We start from the raw sequence: 20919 nt of genomic DNA on the forward strand, positions 1-20919 counted from the left end.
GGGTGATACCAAAAACTGACCTCCATATACATTTCTAAAAGCTCTTAGGAATATTGAATGCTTTGATTTTGACGGATACAATTCCCCTCCCCCCCAATGATAGGTAAAATACACACAAATGAAATGGTTAAATAAGCACAAAACATTAGGTAATTATTTCAAAACAGACCTTAGAATCTCAAGGTTGGATGGGATCTCTTGCTAATGAATTAATTAACGAATCAACTCAATACGTTCACTGTTAGATGTTGGAGCCAGATACCTTAGGTTAAAATTCCAGCTCTACTATTTATTGGCTGTGACAGCAAGTTACGTAACCTCCCTGTGGCTCAGTTTCCTCATCTGTAAAGTGGGACTAATAATAATGCCTACCTCACAGAGCTGTTGTGAGGAACTTAGAACAATGCCTGGCACACGGTAGGTACTACAAGTGTTTGCCACCATTGTTGTTATTATTATTATTATTATTATTATATACAGTGCAGTGAGAGAAAGTGGTATTAGTAAAATAGTGACACAAATATGTAAAGGTGTAACTATGACAAGTACTGTAAGGTAAATAAAGGTTAATAGTGCTACGTAAGACTATCATGGGGGGCTCAAATAGTTAGAAAGCTTCCTAGAGGAAGTGACAGGAGTGGAGAGTTGAAGGATGCATAGTTATTAACCAGGTAAAAAAAAAAAAAAGCATTTCATGAAGGAAAACTAGTTACATATTAAATAAATATGAGCTAGGCATTTTCCTGGGTCTCAGGACAGACGGCAGGGGCAGTTTTAGATGGGGCAGTTGAGAAAAGCTTGTCTAGTGGAGTGTCTTTTTACAGAAACTGAAGAGGAGTGGCTCTCTGGGACAAGAGTATCTTAGGCAGCAAGTCTGAAGGCCTGTGGTAAGAAAGAGCTTGTGGTGAAGACATAACTGATTTAAGCATGGTCAATCTGCTTAAATCTCATTTCTTTTAGCTGTTTCGTTTTAGCTAATTGCAACTTTACAGTATATAAAGAAATACTCAACTTAGCTTTACCCAGTCCTAAGGCAGCTGGAGAGAACAAAAGGAAACAGAGTGGGTTGCATTAAGAAGCTATAACTAGATAAGAGTGGGGCCAGATTTGGAAAATCTTGAGTACAGGCTATCAAGTTTAGATTTAATTTTGCAGTTTACTGGAAACTGCTGAAGGTATTTTAGAAGGCAAATGATCTTACTCAAGGAATACATCAAGTAGAAATACTGACAAATATCTAAAGGGGTTTAAGAAGTATAAACTCAAATACAACTTTGTTTTACAACTTGTTATAGATTTTAAGAAAGACACTGATCTTAACTTCTAAAGTATCACACATTTCTCCAATTTTTCAAAACAAAGGAGTGACTATAATTTTCTTAATAAAAACACCCAAGGTCAACAGAATCACCCCAAATGTAAACAATTAGTCTATGTTCAAATACACTGATGTCTTGGGGAAGCCTGGGTAGCTCAGTTGGTTAAGCATCCAACTCTTGGTTTCAGCTCCGGTCATGATCTCACAGTTCAAGAGACTGACCCCTGCGTTGTGCTCTGTGGATGTCTCAGAGCTTGCTTGGGATTCTCTTTCCTTCTCTCTCTGCCCCTCCCCCACTCAAGGACACACACGTGTGCACTTGCTCTCTTTCTCTCTCAAAATAAATACATAAACTTAAAAAATGAAGTTTTTCCTACATTAATGCATGATGCCAGTTTTCTTTCCTGACATGGCCAACTAAAAGAGATGGGCATCTAGTTGATTCTGAATAAAGGCACACAGAAAGCAAATTCTTTGACCATGTTGACCAAGAAGCAAGAAAAGAAAAGCCTAGATATTGCTATCTGTGTAATAATGTGTTGATTCAAACATTCTTTTCAGATGACTGTTTAGAAGATAGAATCACAATTTCTGATTAATTCTGTCATATCTACTCCTAATTACATTTGTTTAATAGAACCAAGAGTAAGCTGCTAGAATTTCATTGATGGGACTAAAACATTAAAGATAAATACTTCCAACACCACTGTTCATTATAATAAGAAGGTATTTGTTTAGTCTTGAGAAAGTAGAATATAAATGAGAATAATGAAGAGGCTTCAGTTGCTAATCTATAAAGTGATAGGATTGGTGAAAGGATAAAGTCCTTTTCTAGCTCTAATATTTTATTATTACATGTGATTGGAAAAGGGTATAAGAAAGTGACAAGAAATAATAGCTAACGGGACTGTATGTTTTTACCATTATATCCCTAATCTCTTGTATGAGCCTAGTCAATAGCATGTTCTCAAATATTTGATTAATGAGTAAATTAATAAATTATAAAAAGCAGACACAGAATCCAAGAGAGTAACTCACTCATTTAGAATAGAGGCAAACATACAATATATTTCTCTGAAAGAATCAACATATTATAGTAAGTATGACTGGCAGTAATAGGCAGTTACAATGAGGATTCTGAGGCATCAAAAAAAAAAAAATTACATAGTGTACCCAGTTTCTTGTTTACAAAATTAGGAAAATGGGAAGATCATCTTTTATATGAATTATTGAGGGTGGTTAAGACACCATGCCATGTTATACTTAACAAGGGTAACATTCAATTTTCTGGGACATTCACTTATATAAAAAAAGCTCATTCCTCTGCTACATTTAATGAAGAGGTGTTAAAATCTAATTCTCTACACCAGCTGCAAGATAATATAAACCAAGTTGAAGAGGCAAATTCTTAACTTACAAGCCACTACTGTTCACCCAAGAAAAAAATATAAACCAAATTAAGTTAGACTCACCCCCAGTTATATGCAAGTAAGTAATAAATTTTATTTAATTCATTGATTGCATGCACTGATGTCTTCTTCAAGAGCAATCAGATCATGTTATGTATCTCATGTCATTCCCCAGCTCCAAACTCTCCAATGACTTCCCAGCATCAGAATAAAATGTAAACTCCTTAGCATGTCTTGTAGGTTCTATATCTGGCCCTGTCTACCTCTTCAACCCCTTCTTTAAATGTTATCCTCCTCCTTGATTACTCTGCTCCAGTCACACTGTCCTAAATGTTCCTAAAATACTCAGTCTTATTCTAACCTCATAACCTTGCACTTTCTCTTCTTTTCCTGGAAGGCTCTACCTTCAGACACTTGCAAATCTTAATCTCTCAGTTCATTATTCTGGTCTCTGTTCAAATAGCACTACACAGAGGCTTTCCCTAAAGATTCCATTCAAAATAGTGTCACCTTGCCTTTTCCTCTTTAATCTCTTAAGGGCTTTATTTTTCTTCTTAGCATCTAGATTACTGGAAAATATTATTTGGTTACATATTTACTGCTTGTTTCCTCTTTAGAATATAAGCACTATGAGACTATGGGCTTCATTTGTACCCTAGAAACTTGAACAGGGTTTGTTCAATATTTACGACTCAAAACACACTTGTTCAATAGATGAATGAATGAACTAATCCAGCTTTTCAAAATATATGTGCAAAAAAATAAGTGCAGAATAGCAGACTTGGCATGTAACCATTTGAATTTTTAAAAACATACATATTTGTATATGCATGGGCTGTCTCAGGAAGACAACACAAGGAATTGGTAACACCAGTTGCCCCATGGTGGGGAAATATGAAGGTCTGGGTGACAGGCAGGCTTACTTTCTACTGTATATTCTTTTGTAGAATTTGGATTTTAAACAAGACTAGTTATTTTTATTTCAAAAAACAAACCAAAGGAGAAACTATTAAAATTTACATTAAGCACAATCTTCCATTTAATAACATTGTATTTATGGAATATTTTCTATTGAGCTCTTAGTATACACATAGAAATTGCTAAGCAACTTACATACTTCTCATTTAATCCCCATAACAATCTTATAATATAGGAATTATTATCATAGGAAAAACATAATATAGAGAGATTAAGTTAACTGGCTAAAGTTAACTTGGAAGCACAAGACATGAGATTTGAACTCAGACTAACTGGATATGAAGTCAAAGTATTTAAATCACTACTCTTTCAGATGTAAATATTTAATCTCTAGAAGTTTTCTTAGAGAGAATAAAAATATATATTTGCCTATTTTTGATAGAAACCTCAGGGCCTAGCGTAGGAGCTCTTGAATGAATACTGAAATAAAACCAAAAGTGTATGATTTCTTTCTGCTTGTGGGATATCCAACAGCATCTATTCTCAGCAAATATACCATTGAGAACTCTTAAATTAGATCAGTAAAGTAATAACTACTATTAATGAACAATGATTACCATTTGAGCATGTTATGTATGTCAGACATACATATGGTATGGTAAACATTTAATATTCATCATCTTATTCAATCCTTAAAATAATCATATAAGGCATACTCTACAATAGTCTCCATTTTACAAAAACAGAGACTTAATTTAGGACAAGTAATTTTTCCAAGATGACATAGCTAGTAAATGAGAAGCCAGAATGTAGACTCATGTCTAAATCCAAAGCCCATGTCCCTAATGATTACACTCTACTGGAATAACAACAGAACATTTTCAAACAAAGGAACAGAAATGTTGCTCAAATTATCTTGAGTGTGGAGTTATACAGTTATAAGTGATTTCTTATATTCAAACTCAAATCTGAATTAGATTCAGGTTCAACAAACATTTTTTAGGAGCAGGAACTATCCTCCACAATATCATTTATAGTCTATGCAGCTTACACCTCTCTGGAAATAACTTTAGTGTTAGAGCCAGTCCTTCTACTAACTTAAAAACATCAGGGAGGAACAAAAATTTCAAATGGAGTTTAAGGGTGGCACTAATATCTGGGCTATTTTTTCCTCCTAGATTTCATGGAGTTACCATAAAAGTGACTTTATTGTGTACTTTAATTGATTCAGGCTATCAATGGATATTGACAAGATGCACTTTTAAAGTGAAAATTCTATGTAGTTCTATATACTTGCTCAGTAACAGAAAAGATTAATTACTACCGTTAATGGCAAATAATCTTTGTTTACTGAAAAAGTCAATTCTTACAATGTAACAGAAACTTATTAACAAGCACTATCTAGTCTTTGGATGTGATATTCTCTAGCACCAAAGTTCATAAATACTTCCCAGAGGGCCTGAATGTAGTGGAATGACACTACCAACTAAACCCTGTAGAATGCTTAACACAGTCTACTCCATAGTTCATAGTAAATAACCTAAAGTATATATTATACAAAATTATTCAATTCTGGACAAATAAACTCTTTTCATAAACAGCAGTTAGCCTTGATCTCTCTGTAACTGAATGCCTAGTAAGCTGCTAAAAGTCTTGCATAAACTAAGAACAGAGGGTAAAAGGAGTTCTTATTCATTTGCAAAGCACTTTGCCAAGTGGTATCGCTTCCATACCTCATCTGATTCTTGGCAATCCCGTTTACACAGTGCTGGCAGGTCTTATCTTGACGCTACAACTGAGACTCAGAGGAGGTTCCCGACTGACCTTTGCCAAGTTAACACCAGGACCTTGCAGGACAAAAAGTTTGTAAGTTGGAAAACCAAAAATCCTTATTACATAGTTCAGCTCAGAGTTACATTTACAACTGTATCTTAAACAAAACATTCTGAATTTGGAGTCCGGAACGAACTTTACACTGTAAGGTGCAAGGCAATTAAAGTGCTCTGCCAGTCTAGGGAAAGAGCCAGGATGTCCTTTAAAACTTCCGACTTTCTCAGAATTTAAGGCAGGAGATTTCTGCCCTTCCGGTGGAGCAGTGAAGGGCTCCCGATCAGGTAGAGCCCTGCTCTAGCTGGGACTAGAGTTCCTCTTCCTTTCACTTTCTCCCCGGGGACGCTAACTACCCGCCCCCTACCCCCACCTCCCCTACCCCCCCACCCCCCACTCAATCCTTCGGCGTTTGTCAACAAGCCCATCCCGTCTTCTCCTCAGGCGGCCGCAGGAGCCTTCCGTTTCCAGCTAGACAGGCCATCAAAAGAAGCGTTCCCGAGACGAGAAGTTACTCCTCACGTGCCTCTCACTCACCTCTAGTCCACCAAAGGTTACCGCGACACTTCACTTCGATGTCCGCCTCACCGCGATTCAAATTCGGCAACAAGATTCAAACCCAATCCAGCTTTTCCAGGACCTCGTTTCATTGGCTGCCGACTTCGTGACGCAATCACGTCGGACGTTGCCGTGGCGCGTGGTAGCTTGGCGCCAGTAGTCTCAGCCGCGCGGCTGTGTGGAACCGGCCTTGCTGCGCGTCGCCAGGGCAACGCGCACGGCTGTTTCCGGAGGCGTTGGCCGAGGTGGGCGGGGCTAGACCGCAGCTGCAGGTGGGAGGTAGCCACCTGGGATCCTCAGACCACTTCAAGAGCCGCGGGCGCAGGGCCCTGTCCTTGGGTTCAGGGTGTGAGTGAGACGGGAGCGGGCAGGGGTTGGCTTGTGCAGTCTGCTGGGGGAGAGGCGGAGCCTGTTGGGTGTGGGTTAATGGATTGTGAACGTTTATCTTCTTTTCTCTATTGAATAGTGAGGCCTCCAAGGCACAGGTCCCATGCTCTGGAAGGTGTAGGGACCTGTTCCTTTCAGCCACTTTCACTTAAACCGAACTGGGGTCAATTCGCCTCAATTAATTGAAAGTCCAGAGCTTTAGGTTTGAGGCCCTAGGCTTTATTTCTCAGGACTCCCAGGCCTACTCCCTTTATTGCTGACTGAAACTATTTGGTGTTTTTGACATTCCTTTCGGATGAGGACTTTACAAAATAAATTCATTTAAATTTATTGGCTTAGTTCATTTTTGGATGCAGTGTTTTTTAAAGTCCTAGATTGTAGATATTATTTCAAAATGTACGGTTTAAAAAGAAAAAAAAATACCAGAAAAAAAGGGAAATATGTTTGCTAAGATAAGTCCATTTTATTTGTCAGGATGTTTTTAATAGTATGATCTGAATGTCATTGTTATTCTTTATATTAACATTATTGTATCCATTCTGCAATTACTGATTGTAGACTTTAGGGACATAATAGCATAAATAAAAAATCCCTGCCTTCTTGGAGCTTATATTCTTATATGGAGCTTATCACCATAATAAATAGGATGGCACAACACATTGCAGAATATTATAAGTGAAACAATTATGAAAACTTCTACATTATGGACACTTATTTCCTTTTGAAGAAAATCAGAAGCACAGTGTATTGTATACGATGCATGTTATATGATTGTTTCTGAACTCTGGATAGTGCATCAATAAAGATATTAATTGCTGGCTATATTACATATATGTTAGCTAACGCAATAGTTACTTGTGTGGTGCTGGGTTTGGTAATAAAATTGAGAAGTCTTTTTATTTTATTTCAAATATGTACTCACCCTATAGTACTTGATGTATACTTGATGTCCCAGGCATTTTGTTAACTCTATATATGTTATTTTATTTCACTCTCAAAATAGCCCATGAGATACAGGCACAATTTATTTTACTTAAAAAACAAAAACAAAAACAAGTTTTCAGAAGATCCCTAAAGGAAATTTAACTGTACAAACCAGCCAATTCAGAAATGAGGCATTTGTCTCAGAAATAATTTCTAGGTTAAGTGATCTTAAGATACTTAATCTATTCTGAAAATAGGTATTTTAAAACCAATTTCTTGTAAAATTGCATTCATTATTGGTGAATAAGAAGTGTTTTAGATTTCATTTATTTCGACACCACATTATAAGCCTTGCTAACAGGTGTTTCCACACCTAATCTAAGTGCTTATTTTACATTTAACTTTAAATTCTGCCTTACAGTTGCCATTTAGCACATTTAGATGATGAGGTCTATATTCTTAAAGTATTGTGTAGTCAAAGCAAAGAAACTTTAATGTTACAATAAATGCCATCACTCTGCCAGTTGGCTTCTGTTTGGCAAGACATCAAGAAATAAAACAAAGTATGAGACTAGTGTATTTTGTAACGAAATGAAGGAAAAAGAACCGAAACCATAAAAACATAGCACTAAAGGAGACAGAAATTCCCACCTTTTGTTAGAAATTGGGAGTATAATGTGTTACAATAGAACACGGAAATTTGACAGAGGCTCATAGTAAACGGAATAGAGTGGAGTTAAGAATAAAATGGAGTTAGGTTTAAAGTTGATTCAGACATTAAAAAAAAAAATAAAAGTAAATTTAAACCTGGCAGTGGTAGGTTCTTATTTCCGCCCCCTCTTCAGGAACGCTATTTGAACCCCCTCGCGCCTGCAGGACCCTTTGTCAGCTGGGGCCCGAAAAGAGCGGAACGAAAGGCGGACGGTTTTCGGTTGCTGGGGCGGACGTGGATCCGATCTGTCCGTCCTTGCAAGTTTCCCCCAAGGCTGGGACCTAGACGTGCGCCAACTCGTGTTCTCTGGCACCGTAGTAGTGGTCGTCGCTGGCCCGAGTTAGAAGCCAACAGTGAATTCTTCGTGCCTCAGGTGAGGAGAAGGTGGCCGAGTCCCGGGAGCTCTCTTGGAGCTTACCCCAAGCCTTTGGGGGAACTTCAGAAGTCGCTGAATTCGCCCAGGACAAAAGGAAACACGCCCCTGCTCCCGCTTTCCCTCCTAAACACTCACTCATCCTGAGTTCAGAAGTTTGTGAACAGTTTTCCCTCCTCCGAGTATAATTCTTAGGCAAAAGGATGCATTCTTCCTGAACTTTAGAACCTCTTTCAGTTTGTCTCCATTCGGCTGCCAGCCTCCAGGCTGGGTTTTTGGCCTTAGGAATTAAGTTTTCGAACGTTTTTCTCCACTGGGAAAGCTGAGTGCTAAGATGGTAACGGCACCGTTGAGGAAGTAGTTTTCAAAGGTATCACTTTTGTACCCACAATTAAAGAGTAACCTGGCCAATTCCCTGCTTTGAACAGCTGAGACTGAACTTTGCTGGCAAAGCTAAAAGACTTACCTAGGAAACCAGAGTTGGCTCGAGCGGCCGGTTTCCCGTCTCTCCGCTTCCTTCCTGTGACCAGAGGGAAACTTTTAAAGGATCTTAAATCCTGTAGGGTGTTTGGTTCATAGCCAACTGCATGAGCGCTCTGGGTTATCTGGTAGGACACTGGGCTGCGGAAAGGAAAGGAACATCCTCCTTTAGAGCTTGTCCCCTTCCATTCTTGGGAGATAGTCAAGGGAACCACCAAAGAGGAAGATTATTTGAGGTCCTTTCTCCATGTTAACCACGTTAGTAGCCAATTGCTGCATAATAAAATCTTCAGGCTTTGTACTTGAAACATAGTTGAGTAAATACATATAAATTGAATGCAAAAAGAAAAGAATTAACGGTTGGCAAAGGAAGCTTTTTTTTCTATGTTACTTGCTTTTCCTGTGCAGTTCTGATTCCTGTACTGGAATATTATAGAGATGTATAGATATATGTATATCTGTCTATTTAAATATATATCATACATTTATCTAGGTATATATTTAAATATAAAAATATGGATATAGGGTTAAGCAATAGGATATTGGCTCTTTACAGAAAAAGTAATCCATGAGATACAACAAATATACAGTCAGTATAATTAAAGTGCCATGCAATTACATGGGTGCATTAAATAGAGCTAGTGGGCTATGTTTGTAACATAGAAGCTAAGATTAAAGGCTTGGGATACAGTTCTAGCTTTATGGCTTTCTAGGTATGTGACCTTTTGGCAAATTACTTCTCTGTTTTTCTCATCTGTAAAATAGAAATAATTATACTGTCTCTCTAAGAGTTGTAAGGATAGAATGAGTTTAGTGGTATTTAGTAAGTGCTTAATAAATGTTAGCCTCTATTTTGAAAAATGTTAGAAACACTAGGTTTTGAGGGTAGTTGGGTTTACTTTGTATAAGCTTTCTTTTTTTATTTTTTTAAAGTTTTTTTTTTTTTAATGTTTATTTTTGAGAGAGAGAGAGAACCCTTGCGGTGCACATGCGTGGGGGAGGGGCAGAGAGAGAGGGAAACAGGAACTCTGAAGCAGACCCCACACTGTCAGCACAAAGCCCTATCCACTTGAGCCATAGTTGGATGCTAAACCGAGTCACCCAGGTGCCCCTGTATAACTTTTCTGAAACAAATGAGGCATAATTAATAATTTGACTAATTTGAAACTGGTGAACATTGAAAACTTTACTTAAAACATTTAACCACCCCCCCCAATATTTTTCCTGTGTCACGTTTGCCACAAAATTCTGTGGATTATGCCTTAGGTAAAGTTGGCGTATTTTTAAGGTAACATCTTGTTGATACTATATTTATATAATATAAATGTATTTCTTTTCTAGTCATTACGTGTGGTCAACTTTTCAACATCATTTTTCATTTTCTATTGCAAAAGGAAGGGAAGGCATATTTAAACAAGATATTTATGTTTCTTTTTCTTTTTTGGAGGTGGATATTTATGTGTAGAAGTATTTTGAGAATGTGGTTTTTGGTAGGGTCTGTCAGGCAGGCAAAATTTCCTAAAGCAAGTTTTGTTAAAAATATTAATTGTGTAGAATTATCCATCCATTCACTTTTTTTTTTTTCAGAAAACACTAAGCACTGAGTGTGCATCTGCTTTTGTAGATAAAAAAGGTGTTATCTTATTTTTAAATAACTCCTAATCTATGAGGACTAAAAAACAGTGTTAACTCTGCATTTACTATAATAGTATTAAAAACATTGCTTACAACCTGTATAAAAAGCATAATGTTTTTAAAATGTTTTCTGTTAATATATTTACATACTTTTTTCCTCTGCATTTAAGAGTTACAGATTGCAGAATAAAAAGGAACAAGTGTGAGAAAGTTAAGGAACTTAATATTTATTTTCTCGTTTTTTGGGGGCAAGGACAGACAGTTAAAACATAGGTGAATACGAAATGCCAAAGTAGGCTCAGTTGAGTGTTTATAAGGTTAAAAATTATTTATTTATTTTTATAGATTTCCCAAGCCTTTTTTTTTTTTAAGTGTTTATTTGTTTATTTTTGAGAAACACAGAGCAAGCAAGCAGGGTAGGGGCAGAGGGAAAGGGAGAGAGAGAATCCCAAGTGGGCTCTGCGCTGTCTGTGCAGAGCCTGAAACAGGGCTCGATCTCACAACTGTGAGATCATGACCTGAGCTGAAATCAAGAGTCAGGTGCTTAACGATGGAGCCACCCAGGTGCCCCTGTAAAGTTATAATTTAAATTGAAACATGTTTCACTGATACAGGCCATCGTGAGACAATCTTGTCAGAGCATATTCATAATAAGTCTGCAAGATTTTCACAGACAGTTTTACCTTTCTTTCTTTTTAGATAAACATATGTAGCTTTTTCCAGGGACAGTTCCTCAAAGTTAAATTAAAGATGAAGATTTAGCATTATGAGAAAAAACAAATAGAAGAGCTTGAAATGAAAGACTACCTGAAACTAAAATAGGATAATATTTATAATCCCTTCAATCATCCAGATAGTTTTTTCAAATAAACATTTCTAATGCACTGAATCTGTTCTTTAGACTTAATTAAAATTAGAAAAGTATAGTTCTGTGGTGCCTAGGTGGCTCAGTCAGTTAAAGTGCCCAACTTAGGCTCAGGTCATGATCTTATGGTTCATGAGTTTGAGCCCCGTGTCAGGCTCTGTGCTGACAGCTCAGAGCCTGGAGCCTGCTTTGGATTCTGTGTCTCCCCCTCTCTCTACCCCTGCCTCACTTGTGCTCTGTCTCTCTCTCTCTCAAAAATAAATAAACATTAAAAAAAGTATATTTCAGAAAAATGATGACTTAATAAGCAGTTTTTGCATTCCTAATAATTAACATGTTAATGGTCTTAATAGTTTACCAGGCCATTTTAAAAAGTTATACAAAATTGCATATTTTAAAAATCCAACAATCATGATATTTTTAATTTTTTCTAGATTGGTTGACCTACAAGATGCTTCGATACCCATATTTTTGTAAAATCTATAAAGAATTTCATTCATGCTGGTTGGAATCTGGCATATTTAATTTAGGTATCTGGCCAAAAAAAATACATGCTACAACAGAAAGATGTAATGAATATGAAGCCCAGGAGCAAACAGATCAAACTGGAGCTCAGGAGTTACATAGATCTCAAAATGGAGATTTTGAAGCTATGACTAAATTACATATCCCAGTAATGGTGGATGAAGTTGTTCGTTGTTTGGCACCACAAAAAGGCCAGGTAAGTTGATTAGTTTTTTTAATTTTTAACACTTTGAAAATTGAGATATTCACTTATCTTAATATTCACTATTTTAAAGCATATTATTCAGTGGATTTTAGTATATACACAAGGTTGTACAATCATCACTATCTAATTCAGGAACATTTTCGTCACTTCAATAGGGAATCCCATATCCATTAGCATTCACTCCGCATTGACCCCCTTCCTTTTGCTCCTGACAACTACTAATCTATTATTGTCTGTATGGAGTTGCCTAATCTGGAAATCTTATATAAATGGATTCATATTATATGTGGCCCTTTGCATTTGCTTTGTATTATTTAGCATGTTTTCAAGATTCATCCATGTTATAGCATGTGCCTGTACTTCATTTCTTTTTTCCCTGAACAACATTGCATTTATGGATATACCACATCCTTTTTATCCATTCACTAATTGATGGCATTTGTGTGTCCACTTTTTGGCTACTGTGAATAATGCTGTTATGAACATTCATGTACAAGTTTTTGTAGGGACATATGTTTTCACTCAGGTATATACCTAGGAGTGGAATTGATGGGTCATATGATATTCTATGCTTAACTCATTGAGGATCCTCCATACTGTTTTACGGAGTCGATTAGTTTTGTCAAGTAACTGTTTTAAAAGAAAAAGAACATTACATTGGCTGAGTGGTTTGGGTATGAAAACAATTCTAGCATAGCTTGAGAATTTTAGTATCTTTTTAAGAATGACTATAGACAAAGATAAGGATATGAATTCCTGTTTTCTTGTTTTGTTAGACTTTTCAACTACCCTGCTTTTTGATTTAGAGTTCTCCAGAGAAATAGGACCAACAGGATGTGTGTGTTTGTGTGGATGCATGTATATGTGTATGTACATGTGCATGTATGTGAGTACATATGTGTGTGCACACACATGTGTGAGGTGGAAAAGAGATTGAATGATTGATTTTGAGGAACTGAATCTGAGGAATTTATCTGAGGAATAGCAATCCTCAGTTAAAGAGGATTGGTAAGTCCAAAATGTGTACAGTAGGCTGACAGGCTGGAGACCCAAGTAAGAAATCTGAGTCCAAATTGAGTCTGCAATTTGCCAGCAGAATTCTTCTTGTTTTCAGGATGTCAGTCTTTGTTCTATTAAGGCTTTTCACTAATTGGATGGGACCACCCACATTATGGAGAGTAATCTGCTTTACTCAGTCCAGTAATTTAAAATTTAATCTCACTCCCCCCAAAAAAACCTTGACAGAAACATCCCGAATAATAATGTTTGGCCAAATGTCTGGGTATTATGGCCCAGCAAAGTTGACATAAAATTAACCATCATACTTGACTTATTTATAGTGTTGCTGGCAGGATTATATAAGGTTTTAGATACAAAAATGCTTTAAACTCTATAAAGAGATCACAAAAATGTTAGGTAATATAATATCCAATATGATAAAGCTAGAATTTCTGGAAATTAAGCTCATTCACAAGAGAGAAAAAAAAAAAAAAAAACCTTTTGTCATAGTAAATTTTCATCAGATGTGTTCTTATAACCTAATGCTGATACTTAGCTTACTGACTTCAGAAATATGATCTCTTATTTTAGAAGTAACTATTCCCTAAATCAGTTATGTACGTTTAAAAGTCACACCTTGGTTCTTTTCCAGGATATAGTGGCTTAATGGTTAAGAGCAAAGATTCTATAATTGGACTTCCTAGGTTTGAATCCGTCATCTACCACACAAGTGTGTACATACATTCACACACACAGCTCTTTTTATTTTTCATTTTTATTTTTTTTTTTTGAGACATGCTCAAGTTACATCAGATAGTTTTCATGAACTAAGTTCTAAGCTATACACATAAGGTATGCTGGAATGGGTGGATGTTGCTCATGTGAAAGCCATCATTAATATGACTTAGGTTGCTTTACCACAAAAATATTCATTTATCTTATCCTTAGGCAGTATATATATAACAAGGTAAATCCAGTATTCTTAGATGAGATTATGTGTACAAAGCATCTAGGTCAATGCTGTCATATAGTAGGGACTCTAAAGTATACATGAAAATATAAATTAAAAAATTGGATCAAACTTCCTGTTAAATATGACTTAAAATGAAATTCTCTTCATTTTCTGTAAAGATTCATAATGCAAGGATAGCAATTAATACTCATACCTTAATGTGAGTCTAAGAAAAAGTACATGTAAATATATATGATATATTTGAGATCTATAGGAGAGGGAAGGGGCAGTTAGTAAAAAAGTGGAACTGAATTTAGTGGCTTGAATTTGACCTCTGGAGCCAGAAACTAAAGCTCGTTGTATAAATTTGCTGAAACTTAGTAACAAAAACTAAATATTTATTTTGTAATAACTAAAGTAGAAAAATAGCCAAACAAAAATAAACCCCACAAAGTCTCCTACTAAATCAGTATTGGATCTGCCTTTGTTCTAAAACCAAGTGGAATAAAATGAGACAATTTTACAACTTGACCTATCTTGCTGTTTCATTTGTTCAGGTTCCTGACAAATGTAATGTTGGTTTATTTTGACATTTCCATTGTTCTGATTTGAGTTGGGTTTTCTGGTAACTTTTTATAGAAAGTTTAATTTTATGAATGTTATATTTGAAAATTTTCATGTGAGGTACATTTAGAGACAACGTTATTTCTTACCTTTTCTGCTGTCTGGCAGACAGCTTTATTCACTATTCCCTTAATCTTCAAGTAATAAAGAACTGGTGACAGTTCTTGGACAGGAAAGGTCTTCATTTCTTCCAGAATCCATTATTTGCTTCTTTCTTCCTGAGCCTTTTCCCCCAAATCATTTTCTTTTGCAAACTATGAGTCATACACTCACTTGTATCAATCACCCACATAATTATTGTTTTTCACATCACCTTCAATGGTGAATTAACGAATGAAAGTTTTGATCATAACAGGAACCTTAAAAATATCTAAATATAGTTTTCAATGAGGCCTTGTTCATTTAATAGTAATTTTTTTTCTTTAACATTTAAAAGTTGCTTACTTCAAGCTAATTTGGGGGAATTTCTTCTATATCATAACCAATTTACTGTTATTAATTTATATTACTATTGCAAATACATGCAAAATATTTATAAATTTGGATTAAAAGAAAAAAAAAGTTCTTCCTTTCCTTTGGGAGGTATAGAAGGGATTGAATAAATTATAATTCTCCTTGGCAAGTTTCCATTATTTCATATTCTGGGTGAATAACTTTTTGTAAGAATATATTATTGTAAAAATTTTTTCTTGCTTCTGGAGATAATTTAGTGTTGGCTACTGTGGTCAGTTTTTCATTCCTAATTTCTGAAAAGTGGAGAAAAAGCATGACCCTGCCTAGTTGAAGATGGTAGCAATTTGGAGGATATAGGAGACTTGATATTTATTTTTTTCCTAGTAGTAGTGCCAGTTTAGTTTGGTGCCTTGGGGTTTCTGTGAGAGTGATAGGTTATGAGGCAGGTGATGGACATGCAAGGACTAGTACCAGTAGCTGTGTAATTTTGGGCAAGTAGCTTATCATGACTGTGCCTCAGATTCTTCATCTGTAAAATGGGGAAATATGACATACCACCTGGTCACTGTAAGGATTAGGTGAGTTCACATATGTAAATTGCTTATAATGATATCTTCCAAGTAGTATGAACTCAATAAACATTAGCTGTTATTATTAGGGGGGATAGTAAGGGTCAGAGCTGGTAGCTAGCTAGATACAATAAAATTTAGGAAAAAAATACCAAGAGATAACAAAGGTGGAAACAAAAGTTCAGGAAAGGTGAAACCAATATGTCTGGAATTGAAAAAGTAGTTTCCTTTGCACTATTGAAGTCTCCTTATCGTCATATTTCTGGTCTTGAGTCAAATTTCACTTTATCAGGCAAATTTTTTCTAAGGCTCCAGAGGTGGCAGGTCTCCTTGTTATACATTCATTGAGTCATATGTTTTTCTTTCATAGCATTAATAATAATTGATAATTATAATTTTTTAATGACATTATTTGTTCAGTGGACATTTCTCCTAACAGACTGTCCTCTATGAAGTCATAGGTGTGTTTTTTTGGTTTTTTTGGTTTTCCATTATATCTCCAGTGCCTGGCACAGGCCTGCAACATGGTGGGTTTTATAATGATTTTTTAAGTTAATGAGTAAAAGTCAAATTGAAGGACAGATGAGAGGCACAAATAAAAAGAATGTCCCTTGGGTACTAAGGTTGCTTCTTGGGCTCAAGACTTTATATGATTCCAACTTCAGTGTGACAGGCCTAGTCCCTGGTGAGGGAGTAGATGCAAGGACTGAGAAAATGAGTTGATATCTAAACTGATGCAAAATCAATTATGATAAATATCAGAGTAAGGTTGTAAGGTTGGTTTCATATGTACTCGAAATAATTATCTTGCTATTTTGATATTCTAACATTTAATATTAATTTCATAATTACTAGATTTACTGAAGTTGTCCCGGTACCAGTTATAATTTTCTTTATAAAAAGATTCATTATTCCCTGTATAATGGATTTTTCTTAAGATCAGGAGCAATATTTTACTTGAAAATCTTTATAATCTTTAATGTAGAGTAAACATCAAAGAGAAAATCCTGAGACTATATGTTTGCTGTCTTAAACAATTGAAGGCTGATGGTCACAGAGAGGAGGAGTTTATTTTGTTTGACCTCAAATTATTTAAAAAGGAACTTTTCTGAGAGACAGGACCAGTGCCATAGCTCCTGTAGGGAGTTGCCTTTTTTTTTTTTTTTTTTTTTTTTAGGAAGGACTATTAAAATTTCAGATGGAATGGACTGTCAAAATGTAGTGCTTCTTCTCCCATATATATATTTTTTAAGGCTTATTCATTTCTCAAAGACAGAGAGAGTGTGAGCAGGGGAGGGGCAGAGAGAGAGAGGGAGACACAGAAGCTGAAACAGGCTCCAGGCTCTGAGCTGTCAGTACAGAGCCTGATGTGGGGCTTCAACTCATGGACCGCAAGATCATGACTTGAGCCAAAGTCGAACGCTTAACCAACTGAGCCATCCAGGTGCCCCTCCCATATTTTTTAAAGTATAGGTTTCTTTGAAGTAAATTTTTATTTTACATTGCATTCTACCAATTATTTGAAAAAAATAATGTTTCCATCTTAAAAAATGAGGTAGCTAATTAAGTGAACTTTGCATCAAAATACTTTCTGCAGTGTGATACTTCCAGTGTTACACTGGTAAATATTTAGTGCCTGGTCTGAGAGTCAGGGTGTGGTGTAGCTTTAAAAACAAAACCAAGGGGCGCCTGGGTGGCTCAGTTGGTTAAACGTCCGACTTCGGCTCAGGTCATGATCTCACAGTCCATGAGTTCGAGCCCCACGTCGGGCTCTGTGCTGACAGCTCAGAGCCTGGAGCCTGTTTCGGATTCTGTGTCTCCCTCTCTCTCTGACCCTCCCCTGTTCATGCTCTGTCTCTCTCTGTCTCAAAAATAAATAAACGTTAAAAACAAAACAAAAACAAAAACCTTGATTTATTTTGTTTACAGATTTTCATGATATATGTATTCCTATTATAGGCCATTTCAGCCTACCAACCTAATGTCACTGTAGCCTTAGGGAGAAATATGAATAGCTGGTGCTCTTCAGCTGGTATGACCAATACCAGGTATGATTCTCATGATGCCATGAGATATCTGTGAATTATATAATGGCAGAATTTTTGCCTTACGTTTCTGAAAATCAGTATGGTCTGTAGAGTTCTTTTGTCTTTGTTCATTTGATGTTCCCTAGTTAAAACCTTTGTTTTATGTTTCTCTGCCCTAGGAAGTACCATGGTATAGCCATAGAATGTTATTTTTCATACACTTTTTAACAACAGAATTCTTTTTTCTCTCTCTAATAAATAATCCCAAACATAAGACAGATAAAAACAGCATTACATAGTGTAAATTTGTTTATATAATTTAGTTGTGACAGAGTCAGTTACGGAACAGAGGCATTTTGTTGAGTGCAAAACTTCAAAATCAACATCCGTGTCTTTTTTTTTTTTTTTGCATAATTTCAAATTTTTTTTAAAATGTTTATTTAGTTTTGAGAAAGAGAGACAGAGCAAAAGTAGGGGAGGGGCAGAGAGAGAGGGAGACACAAGATCTAAAGCTGACTCCAGCCTGCTAGCTGTCAGCACAGAGCCCAGTGTGGGGCCTGAACTCACAAACTGCGGTGAGATTATGACTTGAGCTGAAGTTAGTCACTTAACTGGCTGAGCCACCCAGGTGCCTCCCCCACTTTTTTTTTAATTAAAAAAAATTTTTTTGTTTGCATAATTTGGATTCACAAAGGTAATTTATAATTTATAATTTATAAAATGTAAATTTTTTTAAACAGTCTTCCTGAAATCTGCTTAATTTTTTAAAAATTTATTTATTTTTATTTTATTTTAGAGAGAAAGTGTGTATGCAAGGGGGCTAGAGGGCAGGGGTGGGGGAGAATTCTAAGTAGGCTTCGTGCTCCGTGTGAAGCCTGATGTGGGGCTCAGTCCCATCCCTGTGAGATCATGACCTGAGTTGAAACCAAGAGTTGGACACTTAACTCACTGAGTCACTTAGGTGCCCCTCAACTTAATTTGTAGTTAAATTGAGGTGGTAAGAGAATTTTTAATTAGATTAAAAAGGACACTATATATTAATAAATATTCATGTGCCTAGTGCCAGGCCATCAAATTATATGAAGCAAAACCTGACAGAATTTTTATTTTTATTTTTATTTTTATTTTTATTTTTGAGAGACAGAGTGGGGGTGAGGGGCCAAAGAGAATCCCAAGCAAGTTCCATGCTTACCATGGAGCCTGACACGGACTCAGTCCCATGACCCTGGGATCATGACTGAGCCAAAATCAAGAGTTCAACTGACTGAGCCACTCAGGTGCCCCCAAACCTGACAGAATTAAAGGGAGAAATAGTGCTATGATAATAGTTAGAGATTTTAATACCTCACTCAAAATAGCCTCTCCAATAACGAGAACAAATATTAATAAAGAAGTAGAGGCTTTAACACAATAAACTTACTAGGCTTAACAGATGTATACAGAACACTCCACCCAAAAATAGCATACACGTTTGTCTCAAGTGCACGTGGGACATTTTCTGGGATAGAACATATGGTAACTGGAAAATTCATGAATTTGTGGAAATTAAACAACATACTCCTAAACAACTAAGAAGTCAAAGAAGATCAAAGAAGTCACAAGGGAAATTAGGAAATACTTAGGGATGAAAAAAAATACAACATACTAAAATTTATGGGACACAGTGAAATTTGTGCTAAGGGAGAAATTTATAAATTGCTTACATTAAAAATCAAGAAAGGTGCCAAATCTTCCATAACGTATATAAGCGCATTTTGTAACGTATATAAATGTTGAATTGCTGTTGTACACCTCAAAGTAATATTGTATGTCAACTATACTTCAGTTAAGATCTGAAATCAACAATCTTAAGTTTATAACTTAAGGAACTAAATAAAAAGAATAAATTAAACCCAAAGTTAGCCGAGGGAAAGAAATTATAGAGCACCGTTAAATGATATAGGAAATAGAAAACCAATAGAGAAAATCAGTGAAGCCAGATTGAAGAGATCAGGACAATTGACAATCTTAGCTAGAGGGACAATTAAAAAAGGAAGAGATGGCCCAAATTACGAGACTGAAAATGGGGACAGTTACTACCAATTTTGCAGAAATAGGATTATATGAGAGCACTATGAACAGTTGTATGCCAACAAATTGGATAACGTAGGTGAACTAGACAAATTCATAGAAACACAAAACCTACCAAGACTAGGGGCACCTGAGTGTATCAGTTGGTTGAGCGTCTGATTCTTGATCTCAGCTTGGGTATTGATTTTGGGGTCATGGGTTAGGGCCCTGTGTTAGGTTCCTTGCTGGTTGTGAAGCCTGCTTAAAAAACAAAACAACAACGAAAAAAAACCAACAAAACAAACCTACCAAACCTACTGAACCATGAAGAAATAGAAAATAAGGAGAGACCTATTACTATTCAGGATATTAAATCACTAATAAGAAAATCTATTGACAAAGAAAAGCCCTGGACCTGATGACTTCACTGGTGAATTCTACAAATGTTTAAAGAATAATTAATAGCACCTCAGGCTTTTCCAAACACGTTGAAGAGGAGGGAATACTTCCTAACTCATTTTATGAGGCCAGAATTATCTTATACCAAAGACACTACAAGAAAACTATAGCCCCAAATCCCTTATAAACATGGACACTAAAATCCTCAACAGAATGCTAACAAAGAGAATTAGGTAGCATATTAAAAGGACCAGGTGGGCTTTATTCCTGGAATGCAAGGAGGGTTTAGCATACAAAAATTAATGTAATCTGTAATATCAACAGAATGAGAAAACCCACATCATTTCAATTGGTGCAGTAAAAGCATTTGACAAAATTCAACACCCTTTCATGATAAAACACTCAATAAACTAGAAATAGAAGGAAACTACCTTAACAAAAGTCTTAAATGAAAAACCTACAGTGAACATCATACTCAATAGTGAAAGACAAAGTGTTTCCTCTAAGCTTGGGAACAAGGCAAGGAAGTCTGCTTTCACCACTTCTGTTCAGCATAGTACTGGGAGTTCTAGCTAGAGCAGTCAGGCAAGAAAAAGAAAAGTTATCTGAATTGGAAAGGGGAAGTAAAATTATCTGCAGATGATGTGCTCTTATATATAGAAAACTATATGGGCTCCCCCCCCCCAAAAAAAAGGAAAAGAAGAATAAAGA

General features: G+C 36.1%; 1 protein-coding gene across 1 annotated transcript in view; it reads left to right on the top strand.

Annotated features, from left to right (window-relative positions):
- The first annotated feature begins 8315 nt into the window (after nucleotides 1-8315).
- METTL15 (methyltransferase like 15) overlaps nucleotides 8316-20919 on the top strand; it is a 188632-nt gene continuing 176028 nt past the window's right edge. The window contains exons 1-2 of the mRNA XM_047071890.1: nucleotides 8316-8426; nucleotides 11841-12127. Of these exons, the coding sequence (XP_046927846.1) occupies nucleotides 11858-12127 (270 nt within the window). The 5' untranslated portion in view covers nucleotides 8316-8426; nucleotides 11841-11857. The remainder of the gene's footprint in view (nucleotides 8427-11840; nucleotides 12128-20919) is intronic.

This window comes from Lynx rufus, unplaced genomic scaffold (assembly GCF_022079265.1).
Source record: "Lynx rufus isolate CCGP_SWC_20201006 ecotype Redwood Valley unplaced genomic scaffold, mLynRuf1.p SCAF_9, whole genome shotgun sequence".
In the NCBI taxonomy this organism is placed as follows: domain Eukaryota; kingdom Metazoa; phylum Chordata; class Mammalia; order Carnivora; family Felidae; genus Lynx; species Lynx rufus.